Here is a 16,588-nt window from a genome sequence, read left to right on the forward strand (position 1 = left end):
CGAGTAATGTGGTCTGAGACCGTGGATAGCTAGGACAAGGAAGGTAGATGCTCCGTAGGTGTTTGGTTGAGCATTGGAGAGATTGAAGAGAAATTCAGCTTTCCGTCATTGCAAAAGACAGACTCAGGGGTTGGGCAGAACATGAAGGAAAGACATCCGAGACAGTGAGCTGAACTGGGCGAATGGAGAGTCTCCTAAATGCGTTTGATACTCATCTAGGCCTGAGGTCTCAGCAGCATTTCTGCCTGTGTAACCAGCATCTCAATTGCCCACCTAGCTGTCAGGGTCAAACGCTCCCCCCCCGGAAGGCTGAATCTACTCTCTCTCATGCTTTCTCATTTCCCCAGCACCATCGACCAAGATGGCTTCCACTCCCAGCTCCGCAAGTCCTGGTGAAGGTCCATCATCACGCCATACTCCCTCCACGGCCTTCATGTCAACGGTGCCATCACCCCCAAAAGAGCTATCGGAGAAAGATAGAGAGAGTGACCCGCGAAGATACATGGGTAAGTCCCCTGGACTTTGACACCGTCTGATTCCATACCCTGACCGTGACGATGTCCTTGATAGGCTACCCGCGCTATGTCAACGACATAGCATCCCATTCTGCATTTTGCTTCTTCCGTCGGTTCGATCGCTTGAACACGCGTATTATCTTGAGGATGCAGAACAATCTGTCGCGTACCGAGAAAAGGCTGGATCAGCTCGACGCTCGCTACATGCAGCGCGGGTCTGATGTGGTCGACAATGGTACGTTTTGTTTGCACGACGAGGATGAACGCGTGCCAGTTCTCGGCCTCGCCCAGACCCAGTTAAAGGAGTATAGTACGTCTATCCCCTCTTGTTCCTTTTCGGCTCATCTGGAAGTCTGACAATTATCTGGCATCTAGACCAGTACATGGCATCTTATCTGCAGCTTTGCGCGTGCGATCCGGTCGAACAGAATGACATCACGAGCCTCCACACCTGGCATGAGAACTATAAGAACGCCATAGTTCCCGAGGAGAAGGAATACCTTGATCATGGAGACCTCTTTCCCGTTCGTAAACAGCCGCAAGTCTCCCCCTTGCTGCGGTTTCTCGACACGAAAGAGGGTTTCCGCCGCCTGAAACTGTGGGAGGTTGGGAAACCAAAGGCCGGCCTTCCACTTCCCGTCTCGCAGGATATTCGATACTATTCTTCTGATCGCAAGGAGCGGGCGGGTGCCTGGCTCTTTTCCATCCTCGGGCTATTGATGATAGTGGGCCCGGCATGGGGCCTGGCCTACATTCCCTCGAAAGCCGGGAGGTTGGGGTTGAGTACGTGCTCTGCTATTTTGTTCTTCGGGCTTGTGGGGATAGCTTCAACTGCAAAGCTGCAGGAGGCACTGGCAGCTGCAGCTACGTAAGTACTACCAGAAATCTTCTTAAAGCACTCGAAATCTGACGTGTTGTAGATATTTTGCAGTGCTGATGGTCTTCATTGGGCGTTGAGCATGTTGGTATCTGGGCTGTTCGACAACCTATGAGTGGGCGATGGCTTTGTGCCTGCATTGCTTCTTTATTTTGCTTGATATTATTGTGTCCTTGTTGGTTTTGTTTTGCTTCATTCTTCGAAAGCAAACCTTGTCAGACAGTCCTGCTACTCCTATGACACTTATTTCTAGAACAAAGGTTTACTAATATGTACTGATTTCCATTATTCTGACAATTGCTGAAAATACACTGCCCAGCAAAGATACACCGTAGCCTAAAGCAACAGAGGCCGGTTCATTTACCCTCCCTCACTTCGTTTCTAATGGCAACGAGGACTACAGAGCGTTGGGTGCTCTTTCTGAGCAGCCAGGGAATCTTGCAGGAAGTCAGCCTTGCCAGGGCCATCGTCATTATCAGAAAATCATGCTCTCATTCTAGGCGTACGTATATCTATCGAAACTAAGACTATTAATGGGGCTGATGATGCCATCAAAGCAATGCAAACGCAGCAGTAGCAAGAGCCCCAAGGGTAACGGCAACCATATTTGCTGGTGATAACGCAGCAGCGCCCGTGTCGGTATCAGTGTCAGCATCAGTCCCGTTGTCGATGTTTGGAGTCGTCACGACTTTAAGGCAGGTGAGGGACGCTGAGGTTTCGTTTACGAGGCTGTTGCTGTTGTTGCCTGACGTGAAGACCGTGAGCACTGGTGTAATTTTGTACATCTCGGCGAGCAGTCCTTCATTTGTGTAGTTTCCCTAGGAGAAGACGAGTATCAGTATTGGATAGACTAGAGGGCGATAGGCATACCATTGCGGTATCGTCAGTAAGCTGGGCCAGGTTATTTGACTTTGGCAGGACAGGCCAGCAGTCAGACGAGGCGTTGTCTGACTTGGAGATGGTCGACAAGTTGCCCAGCGAGATGACATCGAATTTGCCCAGTCCGTCGCCGCCGCCAGTCAGGTCGCTGCACTCGTCTGGAGGGTTGTCTTGCAGAGCCGACTGGAGCGTCGAGCACGGGCTGGAGCCATTGTACTTGGTCTTGCGAGCCTGCTCAGTGAGTTTGTCGATGCAGTCCGGTTGGATAACGTCCGGGCAGGTCCCGTAGGCAGCACGCGTGTTGACATTGACGCTGTCGTTGATAAGGGGTTTATTGAAGTGGCCGGTGGGAGGATCATTGAAGACAACAGCGCAGCCAGAGAGGTCGTCCACGTTTACATTGGCAGGCGTACCAAGGTAGTATACAGATCGGAATGGACGCGTCTTGTCGGCGCCGTTGTCGGTGTCGCCTCTATCCTCGTCGTCCTCCACGTGCACCCCCTTCACCAGGGAAATGCCATCGAGCGAGTCGGGCACGCTGTCAATTCCTGACAGCCCTATGCCAGCGTAGGTCTCGTCTGCAACCGTGCAAGAGTCCCAGCCGTCGTTGGGGCAGTCGACCTCGGTGCATCCTGTAAGGTCGGCGGGGAGATCCTGCGCCAGGACAGAGAGGATGGGGGCCAGAAAGAGGTAGAGTGAGCCGAGCGTAGAGTGGGTCATGATGTACGGGGTAGGAAGTCACAGAATCGTGCAAGATGCCAAAAGGGGAACAGCTGTGGGTGTATCTGGGGGCTGAGCAGGAGTGATAGCAGCGGTGATTTCGGGTAAAGAGGCATCTTTTATGTTGCAGTACGAACTACGGATCAGGTTGTCTGCTTGATGATATCACAGAATGGCAAAAACCAGGTAGTTAGGGCTTTTGACAAGGCATAGTGTCAATTGCTACAACGTGGGCAGGCTGTGGTCTTGTCTGCAGATCGGGCTGTGCCACCGGCCTGCCAGGGGGTGCCCTACCCCAGCCCTCTCTGGATGTCTGACCCACGTAGACTCTCTAGCGAAGGATGTGCTAGGTCAATCGCCACTGTGCCGATCTGTTGCACACTGCCTCTCCGTCCATAGGCAGATGCACATGGTCGCGTGGGGTTCTGGCCCCCAGAGAGCTAAGGAACACCCTGTCGATCCGTGTCTTCATTCAATTTCAATGCATTCAGGCCTGGTGCAGATTGGCCGCCCCCACGAAGGATTGCTTCATCGCGATAAACTGACCATCGCCGTGATTGGGAAGGTCGATTTGGCCCCTGCACGATGTAACTTGCTGCGCCATCGTGGTCCTCAGCCAAGGCAAGATTGACCGGGAGATGGTCGACATCGGCTTGCGTGATCCAGTCGGTCCACTCCGACCGTTTGGAGTGCAGCCTGAGTGTATGATGCTGGAGACAGGTATATAAAGGTGCTCCGGTACCTGGGGTTTCAACTCCATCTCAAGCTTAAGCATCTCAAACTCCTTCGCAGTCCTTCGCACCCCAGTCCAATCCATCTTCGTACCTTTCCCTGATCAAAATGGCCGGCGTTGTCGAAGCCATTGGCGTTGTTGCCGGTGTTCTGGGTATTGTCCAGTTCGGCATGAACAACTTCGCAGACACCACCGAGCCTGGCTCTACCATCAAGGTTGCTGTTGGCCTTGACGGCGAGAACGGCGGTACTGAAGATGCCGGCGGAGACCTGCCAGACGTGTAAGCCCCATGTGCTCCTCCAACGTACATTATCTCTTCTAACTCCTGCAGCCGCGTCTGGAACGACTTCGGCGAGTTCAAGGGCATGACTGCCGACCCCGGCAGTGTCGGCGATGGCACTGTGGGCACCGTCGAGGTTGACCACGACCAGCAGGGTGTCTACTCCCTGCTCACGGCCAACAACGACGCCATCTGCATCGCCTGGGTGACCACCACCTGGAGTCAGGAGGCCGGTGGCAACAAGTTCGCCGTCTCCGGCGACTACGGCGAGGCCTGCGGAGGCACCTGGTACGAGTCCAACATGTGGACCGACACCGACCAGTCCTACCAGCCCAAGTGCTTCTGGATTGACGCCGACGGTGACCAGCCCAACACAGCCGTCCAGGTGCGCTGGCCCCGGTACTCGAAGCAGGAGTTCGACGAGGGTAACACCGACCCTTCCAACATCTGCAACGACATCGACTTTGGCCTTCGCACCGAGGAGGACCCCGGTGACATCAACTTCTGGACCGATGCCAGCAAGGCCCGCCGTGATATGAACATCAGCAAGCGTCGGAACCGTGTCAGACAGGTTCCCCGTGTTGCCTGGGCCGCTGAGCAGCTTGTCGTCAGTAACTCTACCAACCACTCTGCCCAGCGTCTCTGCGACTCCGACACCTCCATGGGCCCCGACTTTGTCCACCTGGCCGAGAACTACTTCTGCGACATGGGCACCAAGACCAAATACCCTCTGTGCGGTGAGACCAGTGAGAGCGCCACTGTTACAGACTCTTGCTTCGACATTGAGTCGCACAACCTTCTGAAGGCTGGCTCCAAGCGCGGTGTCCTCACCAAGAGGGACAGCCCCTACACCAAGGTCCGCGACTGGGCCAAGAGCAACTAAGCTTGGACATTTCACTTCTACGGAGTACTACTCCTTCATGTATCTATTTTTTGTGAATAGCTTGGCTTAGGCCTACCTGCAGAACTATCAAGATTTCTTGTTCAACCATAAACTTGGATAGACTCCCGCAGTCAACTACTTTTCTGTATACCCTCAAGACTATACCAAACATCGCATCTTTCCTGTAGATCGTGAGGCATGACCTCCATGGCAGTGCGGTTCGTCTGGATCTTCAAGCGAACTACGCTGTCTGGTGTGAATGGCGCCCAAAACGGCGATCCTGACGAACGAAAGGAATTCGGATCTAGATCCTTCACAAAGCTAGTTAAGTAATTCTGTAACAGCGGCACCACTGCGGCATTGTACGTGCTGTACGAGGCCCCAGCTCCCAGAAACCCAGGCCTGATGCTCTCTGCCTGGCCCGGGCCAAATATCGCCTCAGTCTCAAAGGTATGCGGCACCCCCAGCCCTGCAGCGACAGCGACATGATCGCGGACATTGTAACGATAGTTCCACACCCGTTGGATACGACGACGGCTGGCGATCCACGCGGTGGGACAGAGAAAGACCCCGTCAGCGAAGATCTGCGACGCTGGCGGAAAGTACCGCGCGCGCCCTGGCACTGGCGCAAACTCAGCTGGGGGATACAGATCAACGAGATGCTGGACTTGGGGGCCATGCAGCTGTGGGGACCAGCTTTGCAGGAAACTGGAAACGTCGCTTCGATGCGAGGCGTTGGGCGCAAAGAGACTGCCCTCGTTGGTGTCGCAGCCTGCTATCAACGGCACGTCCAGGAACTTGCCCTGCGCGAAGAGATGGTACAGCGGGGCCGTGAAGAGGTCACCGTCGATGACTGGCTGGAAGAGCAGCTGGCTCTCCAGTGCCATGACTTGCTCGTTCGGAGTGTTTCCGAGTGTCTGGATGGTGCTGGCGTCCAGCGATCGTAGGCAGTGCATCCGGCTCACCCCGGTACAGTTGAGGTGCGCCGCGAGTCGCGCGAAATTGGGATCTGACTCGCTGATCGTCAAGGAACGCGTCCAGGCGATCGACTCCCCAATTGCGCCTACGAAGAGCCCTTCGTCGCGCCCGTCGTGGGCAGCCAGGTGGTGTGTGACTGACGTGCCCCCTGCAGAGGCGCCGTGGATCACCACATGTCCAGGATCGCCCCCAAACTAAAACGGCCGTTAGGGACAATCAACACGCTCTGGTCGAATCAGGATCATTTACTAGATGAATATACTTTTGGACCCAGTGTAGCAGCTTGCGCTGATCCAGCAGGCCAACGTTCACGTCGCCGTTTCCGCGCACTTCCGCCCCGGCGAGAAAGCCCAGAGGCCCGACGCGGTAGTTGAAATTGACCAGGATGATGCTGGAATCGGACTTCACCACGAGGTCTGATCCGTTGTAGTTTGCATTGGCATTCGTCACGAATCCGCCGCCCTGGATGTACACCCAGACTGGAAGGTTGGATGCTGGCGTTGCGTTGGACGGGGCGAACACGTTGACGAACAGGCAGTCTTCTGTCTTGTTTGCAGTCTCGGTCTCGCCCAGACCAATGCAGATAGGGGGGAGCTGATCAGTCAGTTCATCACTGCCCTGAGTGCCCAGCGGTCAATGCTCACGGTGTCTGCGCGCTGGATGCCCGGTATGGGACTTGGATCTCGAGGAGCCCTCCATCTCAGCTCGCCTATGGGGGGTTCTGCATAGCGCATTCCCAGAAACTGGTGGACCCCGGTGAGCGCAGTTCCCTGGTATCGGGCATATCCCAGGTCTACTATCTTGGATGTTCGACTGTATGCAGGGAGGGCGAACACGAAGAGCAGGAACGCCAGGGAAATTGCTTTGCCAGCACAGTTTAAGATCCGCATTTTACGCGATAGAAACTGACGAAAATTGACGAAGTCTCGAGTGGATACTGCGGGGTTGACCTGGTTATACTCGAGACGTCCTGCAGGATTCGTGGCTGTGTAGTGATGGAGTCCGGCTGACTTGGAGTCTTTCTGAATAACTATAACAGACTCTGTTATTCTTGGCAATAGATTCGATCATTAGAAAGCTTGGTAACCTCGGATCAGCCTTATCGAGAGAACTACCGAGATGCGGCAGATCTGGCATCCTGATACGATTTGCACCGTCTTGGATGGCTGTCCCTGAAACAATTCGCCGAGGCTGTCTGCCTCAAGGTGCAACCGGGGGGATATCCAGATGCAATATACCGTTCTGCTTCTCCGGTATATGGATCTTATATGGCTGACGAACTCATAATTTGGATATATCCCCGCCAGTACGTGGCCTCGGCTGGTTGTCTGATACAGTCCCAACTCCCGATGTCGCGGCTTCAATATCTGAAACTCGAATTGCAGCCGCGGTCGTTGCTCGCGAATGAAAGATTCTTCATTTCGAAGCAGGGCCTGCTAGGTTGTCTGAGCAGTATGAATGCCGTGACGACGAGGTATAAATTCTGGCACTTCTCTGCCTTCATCAGCAATCATTCTGAGGTACAGCAGACATGAAGACGCCGATTCTATCTCTTGCTGTAGGCCTCGCTGGCTGTGCAGTGGCATACCCGGAATATCTCGAAGGTCGTTCAGAATGGCAGGCCCAGGAATGGATAGCACCAGGTCCTGACGACTGTGAGTACCATTCCCATTGAAGCAAACAGTGAGACTCATCCGATTCAGCCCGCGGGCCCTGTCCAGGTCTAAACACCCTTGCCAACCATGGATACCTCCCCCGAAACGGTACGGGAATCACCCTCGACATCCTCAAAGATGCCATGCTCGAGGGGTTCAACATCGAGCACAGTGATGCGGAGCTCCTGTTCACCCAGGCGATCAGGACAAGCCCCAACTGGCCGTTGACGCTTAGCTTCGACCTGGCGGACCTTGGTCGACACGGTATATTGGAGCATGACATTAGTTTAAGGTGTGTTTTCTCTTGGATTTGGTATTCACATTCTAACTGCAAACGACAGTCGCTCTGATGCGTACTTCGCCGATCCGAACCCCTTCAATGAAACCGTCTGGGCTGAGACGGCGTCGTACTTCACTACCCCGATGATCACGGTGGACCAGCTTGCAAAGGCCAGGATGGGCCGTCTGGCAACATCGAAGAAGAGCAACCCCGAGTTCGAGTTGTCGTGGCTGGCTGATGGCTTTAGCTGGGGTGAATGCGCATCTTTCTTTGAGATCATGGCCGATGGGACCACTGGCACGGTGGACAAGAAGTACATTGAGTACTGGTTCAGTAAGTAAGATATTCGACTCTGGTTGTCGGCGCTAATATCGTTAGGAAACGAACGCATGCCCACTGAGATAGGCTGGCAACGCCGCAATACCACGATGCAGGGGAGCGAGCGAAGGAAGTACAGTAACCTGCTCCAGGAAGCAGCAGGTGTAAAGGATTCAGATAACTAGATATCCGCTGAGCTGTCTTCTTGCCTGAAGCCCCAGATAAACTTACAATTAGGAACGGAACAGTGCTTTTAACACTATGGTCCACCGTAAATATATTCCTATAAGTTAATTGGCAGGGAATGTCTTCATTTAGCCTGTTTCGGGCTGAAACATCGACGTATCAGGACGATCTGCGGCAGTACCGACCGTACATAAGAGTTGCCAGGTAGCGTGGCTTATCATTAGCTTTATTTATTGTCGTGTTGGCGTGAAACAGAGGTGTGCCAAACCTATGGAGAGCGCACCAGATTGTGACTGGCTGCCTGATGCTCTCTCGCCGTGGAAGTCGACCACGCACAGGCTGTTCGGGAGCATGCTGTCCGACTTGGATAAAGAAGGGGAATCGCTGGATTGTAGGGCATGATATTGATCTGTCCAGTCTTCGAGAAGCAGGCTGATAATCTGTCATGGGAACAATTCTGTTACACAGTGGAGAATTCTCCGAGGCTGCATTCGCCCCGACATCCTCCACGCTCGGGGCTTTTCTGATACTCTGTGCGACGAAATTTCCCCGATCGGCTGCGGTGCGCTATCATGCCTGATTGCGTGCCGATTTTGGGATTTATCGGTCCTGTCGTACCTTTGAGTATGCGGAGGTCTTTCGCTGGCGTTGTCACACCGCTGGGTGGGCCTCATCGCGACTGAGGGCGACAAATATATGGCTATTCCATTCCGGCAAGTATGGCAGTTCTGGGAAATGTGGGCGCTCCATATGGATCGTGCAGTGTGGGATCCGGAGACATCCAGGCCTGAACGATGGATTTAGTCCTGGACGCCCCTTGCGTCGTTTGGATTTGGGCGGAGGCCTGTCCGGTCAGCATGTTGTTAGTGATACTGGAGCGATTACTATTGCAGTCTGCTATGGGTGTTTGGAATTGTGAGCTCTGTTAATCCGCAGGTGTTGATACTCAGTTCTACGCTTCCTGGTGTGCTCTTTAGGGCTCCGCGTTGGATATCAGGTTCGAAATCGCAGCACTCGACACGACGAGGCGTTCAGGCGCGCTTGGACTGCAATCCAGTAGTCCCTTGCATGCTTGTCGATCCATGTCGCTGCTATTAGAATGCTATCTATAGTATTCACACGGCGTCTCTCATTAAATCCTTACATAAATATTGATTAATCCCTGCCTGGTCGCTGCTCTCGCAATATCGTCTGCCTCAGTTAGAATAAATTCACTTTCTTCGAAGGGGTACTTACAAAGTCCTGGGTAACCAGTATCTCGCCCTGTCTGGATGGGCTCTCTTCCCTGCCTGCTGAAACGAGAACCTGGCGTGAAGACAGCTCGTACTCCTGCTCGAGCTGTGTCTCGCTCCAGGATGTCGTCTGCGTTACTGAGCGTTTCCGACGAGAGAGACCACTTCCTCCGTAGACAGGAGGATATCGAGACTCGTACGTTGAGTTGCTGCGCGAGAGGAACGTCTTGAACGGGGGCAGACAGCCGACTATCACCGCTACGATCATCAGCTCTACTCAAATCGGGGACAGATGTCATACAGATAGAGGACTCGGCGATGCTCCAGACAGCAAGTCCCGCCTGGTCAGAGTAGGCACGGCCGGTGATGTTGATGGCGCGCACGATTGCAAAGGCAATGATGAAGGCCCCGAGGGAAAAGACAATCCCAAGTCCAACTTTCTGGTTCGGGGTGATTGTTGTCGACCACACCATTCGCAGTGCAAAGGCCATGACTGCTATTGTTAGAAGATATAAAGTGCTCCGTGCAAGACATACTCATCAGGTCGGTCAGGATGTCCACGGCGGTGCTGTAGCAGATGGCAATGACAGACCCCTGCTGGTCAATCGGTTTCGCACATTTGGCTAGCCCGTCAGAAGAGCAGTATTGCAGAGTCGGAGAACACACCAAATTTGAAGTAATCAGACGGTGGATGGCACGTAAAGGCAGAGGTCAGCCAGCAGCCAGCATAAGAGCCAAAGCAGAAGGCCACAATGGCCCACCACCAGCGGCGATAGTGAGGCAGGTTGTCGGTCATCGTCCAGAACAGCGCCAGGAATGCTGCTTTGACGCCCCAGAGCACCGACCAGAAAAGTCCAATGACGACAAACTCGTAGCGGGTATACATATTCACATGGTGTACGATATCGCCGGTCAACGGCGTCAAGGCGATGTGATAGAGATGCGGCGCCTGGAGGGTCTGGAGCACCGCGTTGGTTACCAGGAAGAACAGCGCCAGAAGAATGCAATAATCGTCTGCTAGCAGGTGCTTCAGTCGCGTCAGACGAATCCCCAGACGAAGGCCTGTAAAGACTGCTGCCAGACCGGCGCCGGTCCAAGTGACGGCGATGAGCCCTCGCTCCGATAGATGTGTAGCAACGCCCTGGGGGTTTAGCAGGTCCGCCAGGCTGGAGTCCATAGTGCAGGTATCTCAAAGAGTCGAAAGAGTCATTCTGATGACCAGCGTGCCATTTTAACACGCCTGACCGCGCTTGAGTGACAACAAAGCAGACTCTGGGCTCAACGCAGTCAGCCAGGGATAACCCCAGGACTCGGCAATCAAACACGCTGGTGCTCTGACAGCAAGGGGTAACACGAGTAGAGTACGAACCAATCAGGCAGACCTCGTAGAGTTTCTCGATTCAATCAGGTGAAGCCATCGCGAATGCGCGACTCGTTCGCTGCATTCCACAGACGCCAGCCACGCACGCCGATCAGACGCTGACCAGGCCAGCGCACAGCCTGGGCTGTTCAAGGTTTTTCGACGATCTCGAGTTCGTGAACCCCAACAGTTCTTGAAAATGAGATCGTGCGCCACCTCGCTTAGTGCCCTGGACGAACGGTCCATGCAGCCCATGCTCCGGGTTGCTGTTGTAAAATAATTAAACTATTAAGCCCCCTCTTTCAAGGACGTTAATCGAAGGCCAGTTCTGAAATTATGGAATTCCTGGCACTCGTGGCTGTATTGGGCTTCAGCATCGTGCCCGCGCTCGGGGCACAGTGTAGATGTGTACGCGCTGTCATTTTCCGTCAGAGATCTTGCATATTGAAATATACTGATTAGGTCTAGACTCCCATTGACAGCTGCTGGAAAAGCCTCGACTGGAATGCGTTAAATGCGACCGTGTCTGGTAAGCTCATTCACAACACGCCGCCAGCCCTCCCTTGCTATCCTGGCCCGCAGCACAACGAGCAGGAATGTGCATACGTCAATTCGCAATGGTCCAACACGACCTTTCAGGCAGATGAACCCATCGGGTACAGCAATCCGCTCGTCAATACCTGTCCTGCCGTCAACCAGACAGCTGGGGAAGTACCATGGCGCAAGTGTGGTCTTGGGCCATCGCCAGTGTACACCATCAATGCCTCTGAGCCGGAGGAATTAGTGGCAGGAATTGCATTTGCACGAGAGAATAACGTGTGTCTGGTTGTTCGAAACACTGGACATGATTTGCTGGGCAAGTGCGTATTTGAATCGTGGTATCTTGACCCGCGTTAACAGAGTCAGGTCCACGGGCTACGGGTCGCTTCAGATCTGGATGAGATATCTGCGTAAGGGCATTGCGTATCAGGAGGGATTTAAGCCCTCAATTTCTTGCTCCAAGTGCGACTGGACTGGTGCTGCCTTGACGGTCGCAGGGGGGTATGTTTGGGAAGATGTCTACCAGGAAGCATTCGCCCGCAATTTGATTGTCGTTGGTGGAGGAGACCCGGTCAGAAGCTCCTTATCATCCTCAATATTGAGATTACTGACCTTGTATAGACAGTCAGCGTCATCGGTGGCTATATCCAAGGGGGCGGCCATTCCCCAGCAGCCCGCGACTTTGGCCTGGCCAGCGACCAGATCCTGGAAGCGCAGGTCATCCTAGCAGATGGGACTATGGTCACTGCAAATTCATGCTCCCATCCAGATCTCTTCACAGCGCTCCGTGGTGGCGGTGGAGGCACCTATGGCGTGGTTGTTTCTGTCACTATCAAGGCATTTCCGTCCAAACCGGTCGTTGCGCACTCTCTCGTCATAACACCCCGGTCGCCACATAAGCTGGACTCGTTCCTAGATGCAATTGCGGATCTTTATTCATACTTTCCTGCTATTTCCGATGCCGGTTTTTCAGGGTATGGCTCCTGGTCAGTGAACGATCCAGCCGGCACATACGCGAACTCTTCAACCGGATACCAACATGCCCTTGCAGCCCTGGATAAACCCCTGCCAGCTGCCAAAGCAGCCTTCAAACCGGTTCTGGATAGGCTTTCTTCCTATGAATCTATCAATATTTCCATCCAGTGGTTTGAGTTTCCATCGTATTCGGCGTATTATCGCGCCCTGTCCGGCGTGCGCCAGCCAACTGGAGTCCCTGAGTCTGCGCTCGCTTCTCGCATGTTTGACAAGAATTCTCTGACCTCAAATAGCGATGCCCTCCGTGGAGTTATTGGAACACTAGCAGGACATCCCAAAGAGAGCACTGTCAATCAGGTTCTCTTGGTTGGTGGTGGAAAGGTGCTCGACGGGCCAGAGTACAGCGGCATAAACCCAGCATGGCGAAAGACATATCTCGTCCACATTGTCGCGCGTGGATGGCAGGAGACAGCTGGATCGCTTGTTGGGGAAGCCGTCAAGGCTGATATTACCTATAATAAGTACCAGGCTATGCGCGAGTTGACTCCGTCGATGGGGAGTTATCTTAACGAGGTATGGAGCACTTATCTTCAATCCTGTGATATTTGCTGACTTTCTTAGGCTGATCGGAATAATCCGTGGTGGGAACAAGACTTCTATGGCGAGAACTACGATCGGCTCCTTGATATCAAGAATAAATACGATCCAGAGGGCATCTTCTATTGTCCAACCTGCGTTGGGAGCTCGTCTTGGTTCCAGCAGACCCTGCCCGGGAAGGATTATGGGCCTCTATGTACTGATGGATGATTTGAGCTGTATATAGAGATATAACTACTCACGTATTAGAAAATGCCGATTGAACTCGAGTCTGGTCTCCGAGGCTTCGTTGCCCGAACTTAATGTCAATGGCCTGTCTGGCGGTGGCAGTGCTGACAGGATTCAGCCGCAGTTTAACAAGCACCAATAATTTATTAATCTTGTTGGCCCTAAATTTGGAGAATAAGAGCCCCAATCTGGCCCCAACACCGTATTATTTAAAGAGCGGTAGCTGGAGCTTGGTTGTCCTCAAAGTATTAGTCTTTGCTCCATTCCTGCACCTCTTTACAGTACTTTCATCATGGAACAGAAATCCTACGACGCATTCGTTGTCGGGGCCGGGTTTGGAGGGATATATCAGTTATATTCCCTCCTGCAGCTGGGTCTCACTGTCAAGCTGATAGACAAGGCTGGTGGCCCTGGAGGCACATGGTACTGGAACCGCTACCCCGGAGCAATGAGTGACTCTCCCTCCCATTTGTATCGATATTCATGGGACAAAGAAGATCTGATGTCCTATCCCTGGTCGAATAATTACCTCGAGGCGAAAGAGGTACTCGCGTACCTGGAGCATGTCGTTGACCGTCACAGCCTGCGGAAGCACATGCAGTTCAACACGGAGCTGCTTTCGGCGCAATGGAATGAAGACGAGCATACATGGACTATAGAGACCAGCGACGGTTTATTCACGGCTCGCTACTTGGTAACAGCGCTTGGGATCCTGTCCGACCCGAACTGGCCTGATGTGCCGGGTCGTGATAACTTTCAAGGCGAGTTATATCACACTGCCCGGTGGCCTGAACATTATGATTTCAAAAACAAAAGGGTCGCCGTTATTGGAAACGGGTCTACTGGCATTCAAGTCATTACCAGACTCGCACCGCTTGTCGGGTCGCTGCTCTGCTTCCAACGACATCCCCAGTATACCATCCCTGCCGGCCGGCGCGCCGTCAGCCAGAGCGAGCGAGAAGAGATCAATCAGAACTACGACAAGCTATTGGAGCAAGCCAGACAGAGTATCGGCGGAATGGGAGTCCTCGAGAGCAAGACTCCCGCGATGAGTGTTTCCGCCGAGGAGCGAGAGGGCGTGTTCCAAACAGCGTGGGACGAAGGAAATGCCTTTCGCTTTTTCCTTGGAACCTTCGCTGACCTAGTTATGGACGAGGATGCCAACCGATCTGCCTGTGATTTTATCAAACGCAAAATCAGCGAGATCGTGCAGGATCCGGGAAAGCGACGCAAGCTAACCCCGACCGAGCTGTATGTGCGCCGGCCGGTCTGCGATGTGGGCTACTATGAGCAGTTCAACCGCGACAATGTTGATATCGTTGATATAGCACAGAGTCCCATGGTCGAGTTCACTACTAACGGGATCAAGCTGGCCGATGGGACGATTCATGAGCTAGATGTGGTTATCTGCGCTACAGGGTACGATGCCTTCGACGGCCCTTACAAGAGGAGCAATATCACCGGTCGCAACGGGCTCAATTTGAAGGAGCACTGGAAGAATGGCCCATCGACTAACATGGGCATCGCTGTCGCAGGATTTCCTAATATGTTTTTGCTTTACGGCCCCCAGTCTCCTCTGGCCAATGTGCCGACCGTCATGGAGGCGCAGGTTGAGTTCGTTGCCGGGGCTATATCGCTGGCCGAAGCACATCAAAAAGAGCAGAACAGCATGTGCAAGTCTGCCCAAATTGCGATTGAATCGACGCAACAAGGTGAAGAAGAATGGGCTGGGTTGACCAAGGCCATCAGCGACGCCACTCTGTTCAGGACAGCGCAGTCGTACTTTTTCGGCAAGAATGTCAAGGACAAGGCTGATTTTGCGTATGTGTTTCTGGGAGGCGTGAGTCTTTATCTGCAGAAGGTGAAGGAGTGCCAGGACGGGGGATACCAGTCCTTTTGTGCCTTTTAGACGGTTGTGCCTCCGATGTCGCGTGTCTGCTGTCAGGAACTCTGGGTCCACCCACGCTTGTTCAAAGTTAAACGGAGGCCCACCTTGGAATGCTAGCAGTGATTGGTCCTTGGGCCAAGGGTAATAAGCCTTGAAGAACCTCCTGACGCCCCAAAATCCCCGCGTGGTTGAATTTCTCTCTCGACTCTTCGCGGCATACCCACCGGTATGCCTTTCTACACCTGACACCGCGATGCGCCCCTGCAAGCATGGCTGCCCTAGTTCGATATTACTGGGCTGTCGCATAGTTAGACTTCGCCAATGCCAGATCTTGAGGCCATTCCCCCAGGCCTGGTCCATGGCCTGGAGCACCAAGGCACCGCCACCAAGGCAGCCGTGGCCGTCTTCCTCACAATCGCCCTCGCCAACGCCATAGAGCTGATTGTCCTCATCTTCTGGACCTTCCACCGCTACAGAGGGCTCTACTTCTGCTCTCTGGTTGTGTCTGTCTCGGGGGTCATCTTGAACTCAATCGGCTCCATCCTCCACTACTTCAACTTTGGTCCTCTGTGGCTGGGTCTGCCACTGTTGTATACGGGATTTATGATCATGGTGCCACCCCAGTCACTTGTTCTTTATTCCCGGCTGTACCTGGTCTTTTACAATGATAAAGTCCTCCGCGGTCTTCTCATTTTCATCATCATCGCTTTGGTTCTCCTGCTCACCCCTGATACGGTGATAACCTACGTCGCCGCCGCACTGCGCACGCCACCCGCGAATCTCGCATACAACATCATCGAGCGCTACCAAGTTACCGGCTTCTCTCTGCTCGAGATTTCATTGTCTATCTTCTATGTCTACGCCACCGCCAAGCTGCTCCGACACAGCCCCGAGGGCAAACCCCGGATCAAGCAGATCCTGTACGAGCTGCTGGCAATCAACTTCATCACGATAGGACTCGACGTCACCTTCATCATCTTGCAGTTCATCAACCTCAACTACCTCCAGATCACCCTCAAGCCGCTGGTGTACAGCATCAAGCTGAAGCTGGAGTTTGCGATCCTGGGCCGGCTGGTGGCGTTCACGAACCTGCGCAGGGCCCGGATCCACCTCGGAGCGCAGAATGCGGAGTTTATGGGCACCGCGTTTGGGCTGGAGGATTTGGGGTCGGGGGGGACGGGGAATGAGGGCTCTGGATATGTGCCGTCGGGAGCGACAGAGACCAACAGCTCGAGGCGGAATGTGAATATATGATATGAATTATGATTTTTATGAATTCCTATGCACTGATTAGTAATTATCTATCCTTCCAGGTTTTGGGCCGGAATGCCGAATTGGGTAAGCTCGGAGTTGCGGAGTGCCTTCCTCTTTGGGAAGCTACCCTCGAGTCATTGCGAAAGTGCAGCTGAGGAACAGTCCGCCTACAATTGAGCCTTGTTGGTTTTGGAGTACCAAGTTGACTGA

At 53.5% G+C, this 16,588-nt stretch overlaps 9 protein-coding genes across 9 annotated transcripts; 6 read left to right on the plus strand and 3 right to left on the minus strand.

The window, feature by feature from the left end:
- Positions 1–361: 361 nt before the first annotated feature.
- On the plus strand, positions 362–1,472 carry ASPVEDRAFT_83454 (uncharacterized protein; the record flags this gene model as incomplete). Its single annotated transcript, XM_040817393.1, has 4 exons — positions 362–506; positions 571–825; positions 891–1,383; positions 1,436–1,472. 4 exons carry the CDS (start codon positions 362–364, stop codon positions 1,470–1,472), a joined length of 930 nt encoding a protein of 309 aa, XP_040667694.1.
- A 471-nt stretch (positions 1,473–1,943) lies between these two features.
- Positions 1,944–3,112, minus strand: ASPVEDRAFT_150679 (uncharacterized protein; the record flags this gene model as incomplete). The annotated part of the gene is made up of 2 exons (XM_040808247.1): positions 2,263–3,112; positions 1,944–2,210 (listed from the first exon to the last, which is right to left on the minus strand). Exons 1-2 carry the CDS (start codon positions 2,989–2,991, stop codon positions 1,944–1,946), a joined length of 996 nt encoding a protein of 331 aa, XP_040667695.1. The 5' UTR covers positions 2,992–3,112.
- A 657-nt stretch (positions 3,113–3,769) lies between these two features.
- Positions 3,770–4,912, plus strand: ASPVEDRAFT_62160 (uncharacterized protein). Its single transcript, XM_040815601.1, has 2 exons — positions 3,770–4,004; positions 4,056–4,912. The coding sequence occupies exons 1-2, from the start codon at positions 3,832–3,834 to the stop codon at positions 4,885–4,887; spliced, it is 1,005 nt and encodes a 334-aa protein (XP_040667696.1). The 5' UTR covers positions 3,770–3,831; the 3' UTR covers positions 4,888–4,912.
- Positions 4,913–5,018: 106 nt separating this feature from the next.
- ASPVEDRAFT_129761 (uncharacterized protein) lies at positions 5,019–6,755 on the minus strand (the record flags this gene model as incomplete). Its single annotated transcript, XM_040806663.1, has 3 exons — positions 5,019–6,059; positions 6,115–6,459; positions 6,510–6,755. The coding sequence occupies 3 exons, from the start codon at positions 6,753–6,755 to the stop codon at positions 5,019–5,021; spliced, it is 1,632 nt and encodes a 543-aa protein (XP_040667697.1).
- A 641-nt stretch (positions 6,756–7,396) lies between these two features.
- Positions 7,397–8,303, plus strand: ASPVEDRAFT_28567 (peroxidase family protein; the record flags this gene model as incomplete). Its single annotated transcript, XM_040810128.1, has 4 exons — positions 7,397–7,520; positions 7,569–7,812; positions 7,862–8,133; positions 8,179–8,303. The coding sequence occupies 4 exons, from the start codon at positions 7,397–7,399 to the stop codon at positions 8,301–8,303; spliced, it is 765 nt and encodes a 254-aa protein (XP_040667698.1).
- An 802-nt stretch (positions 8,304–9,105) lies between these two features.
- On the minus strand, positions 9,106–10,810 carry ASPVEDRAFT_653270 (uncharacterized protein). The gene is made up of 5 exons (XM_040815799.1): positions 10,203–10,810; positions 10,073–10,159; positions 9,838–10,029; positions 9,541–9,794; positions 9,106–9,495 (listed from the first exon to the last, which is right to left on the minus strand). Exons 1-5 carry the CDS (start codon positions 10,711–10,713, stop codon positions 9,460–9,462), a joined length of 1,080 nt encoding a protein of 359 aa, XP_040667699.1. The 5' UTR covers positions 10,714–10,810; the 3' UTR covers positions 9,106–9,459.
- Positions 10,811–11,232: 422 nt separating this feature from the next.
- On the plus strand, positions 11,233–13,218 carry ASPVEDRAFT_83460 (isoamyl alcohol oxidase; the record flags this gene model as incomplete). Its single annotated transcript, XM_040817395.1, has 5 exons — positions 11,233–11,304; positions 11,365–11,756; positions 11,803–12,007; positions 12,058–12,984; positions 13,033–13,218. 5 exons carry the CDS (start codon positions 11,233–11,235, stop codon positions 13,216–13,218), a joined length of 1,782 nt encoding a protein of 593 aa, XP_040667700.1.
- Positions 13,219–13,528: 310 nt separating this feature from the next.
- On the plus strand, positions 13,529–15,145 carry ASPVEDRAFT_52754 (flavin-containing monooxygenase; the record flags this gene model as incomplete). Its single annotated transcript, XM_040814691.1, has 1 exon — positions 13,529–15,145. One exon carries the CDS (start codon positions 13,529–13,531, stop codon positions 15,143–15,145), a length of 1,617 nt encoding a protein of 538 aa, XP_040667701.1.
- A 366-nt stretch (positions 15,146–15,511) lies between these two features.
- On the plus strand, positions 15,512–16,201 carry ASPVEDRAFT_92234 (uncharacterized protein; the record flags this gene model as incomplete). The annotated part of the gene is made up of 1 exon (XM_040818757.1): positions 15,512–16,201. A coding segment is annotated over one exon (690 nt), but the record flags the coding sequence as incomplete, so codon positions are not given.
- Positions 16,202–16,588: the final 387 nt, after the last annotated feature.

Source organism: Aspergillus versicolor (genome assembly GCF_001890125.1).
Source record: "Aspergillus versicolor CBS 583.65 unplaced genomic scaffold ASPVEscaffold_4, whole genome shotgun sequence".
Lineage (NCBI taxonomy): Eukaryota > Fungi > Ascomycota > Eurotiomycetes > Eurotiales > Aspergillaceae > Aspergillus > Aspergillus versicolor.

Bases quoted from the DNA above. Each gene is read 5' to 3' on its own strand.
- ASPVEDRAFT_653270 (XM_040815799.1), bottom strand. From the start codon at position 10,713: ATGGACTCCAGCCTGGCGGACCTGCTAAACCCCCAGGGCGTTGCTACA. The intron at 10,030-10,072 runs GTATGTCTTGCA...TAACAATAGCAG, and splicing joins CATCCTGACCGACCTGATGA to TCATGGCCTTTGCACTGCGA. The intron at 9,795-9,837 runs GTATGACATCTG...TGATGATCGTAG, and splicing joins CATCGCCGAGTCCTCTATCT to CGGTGATAGTCGGCTGTCTG.
- ASPVEDRAFT_62160 (XM_040815601.1), top strand. From the start codon at position 3,832: ATGGCCGGCGTTGTCGAAGCCATTGGCGTTGTTGCCGGTGTTCTGGGT. The intron at 4,005-4,055 runs GTAAGCCCCATG...TAACTCCTGCAG, and splicing joins GGCGGAGACCTGCCAGACGT to CCGCGTCTGGAACGACTTCG.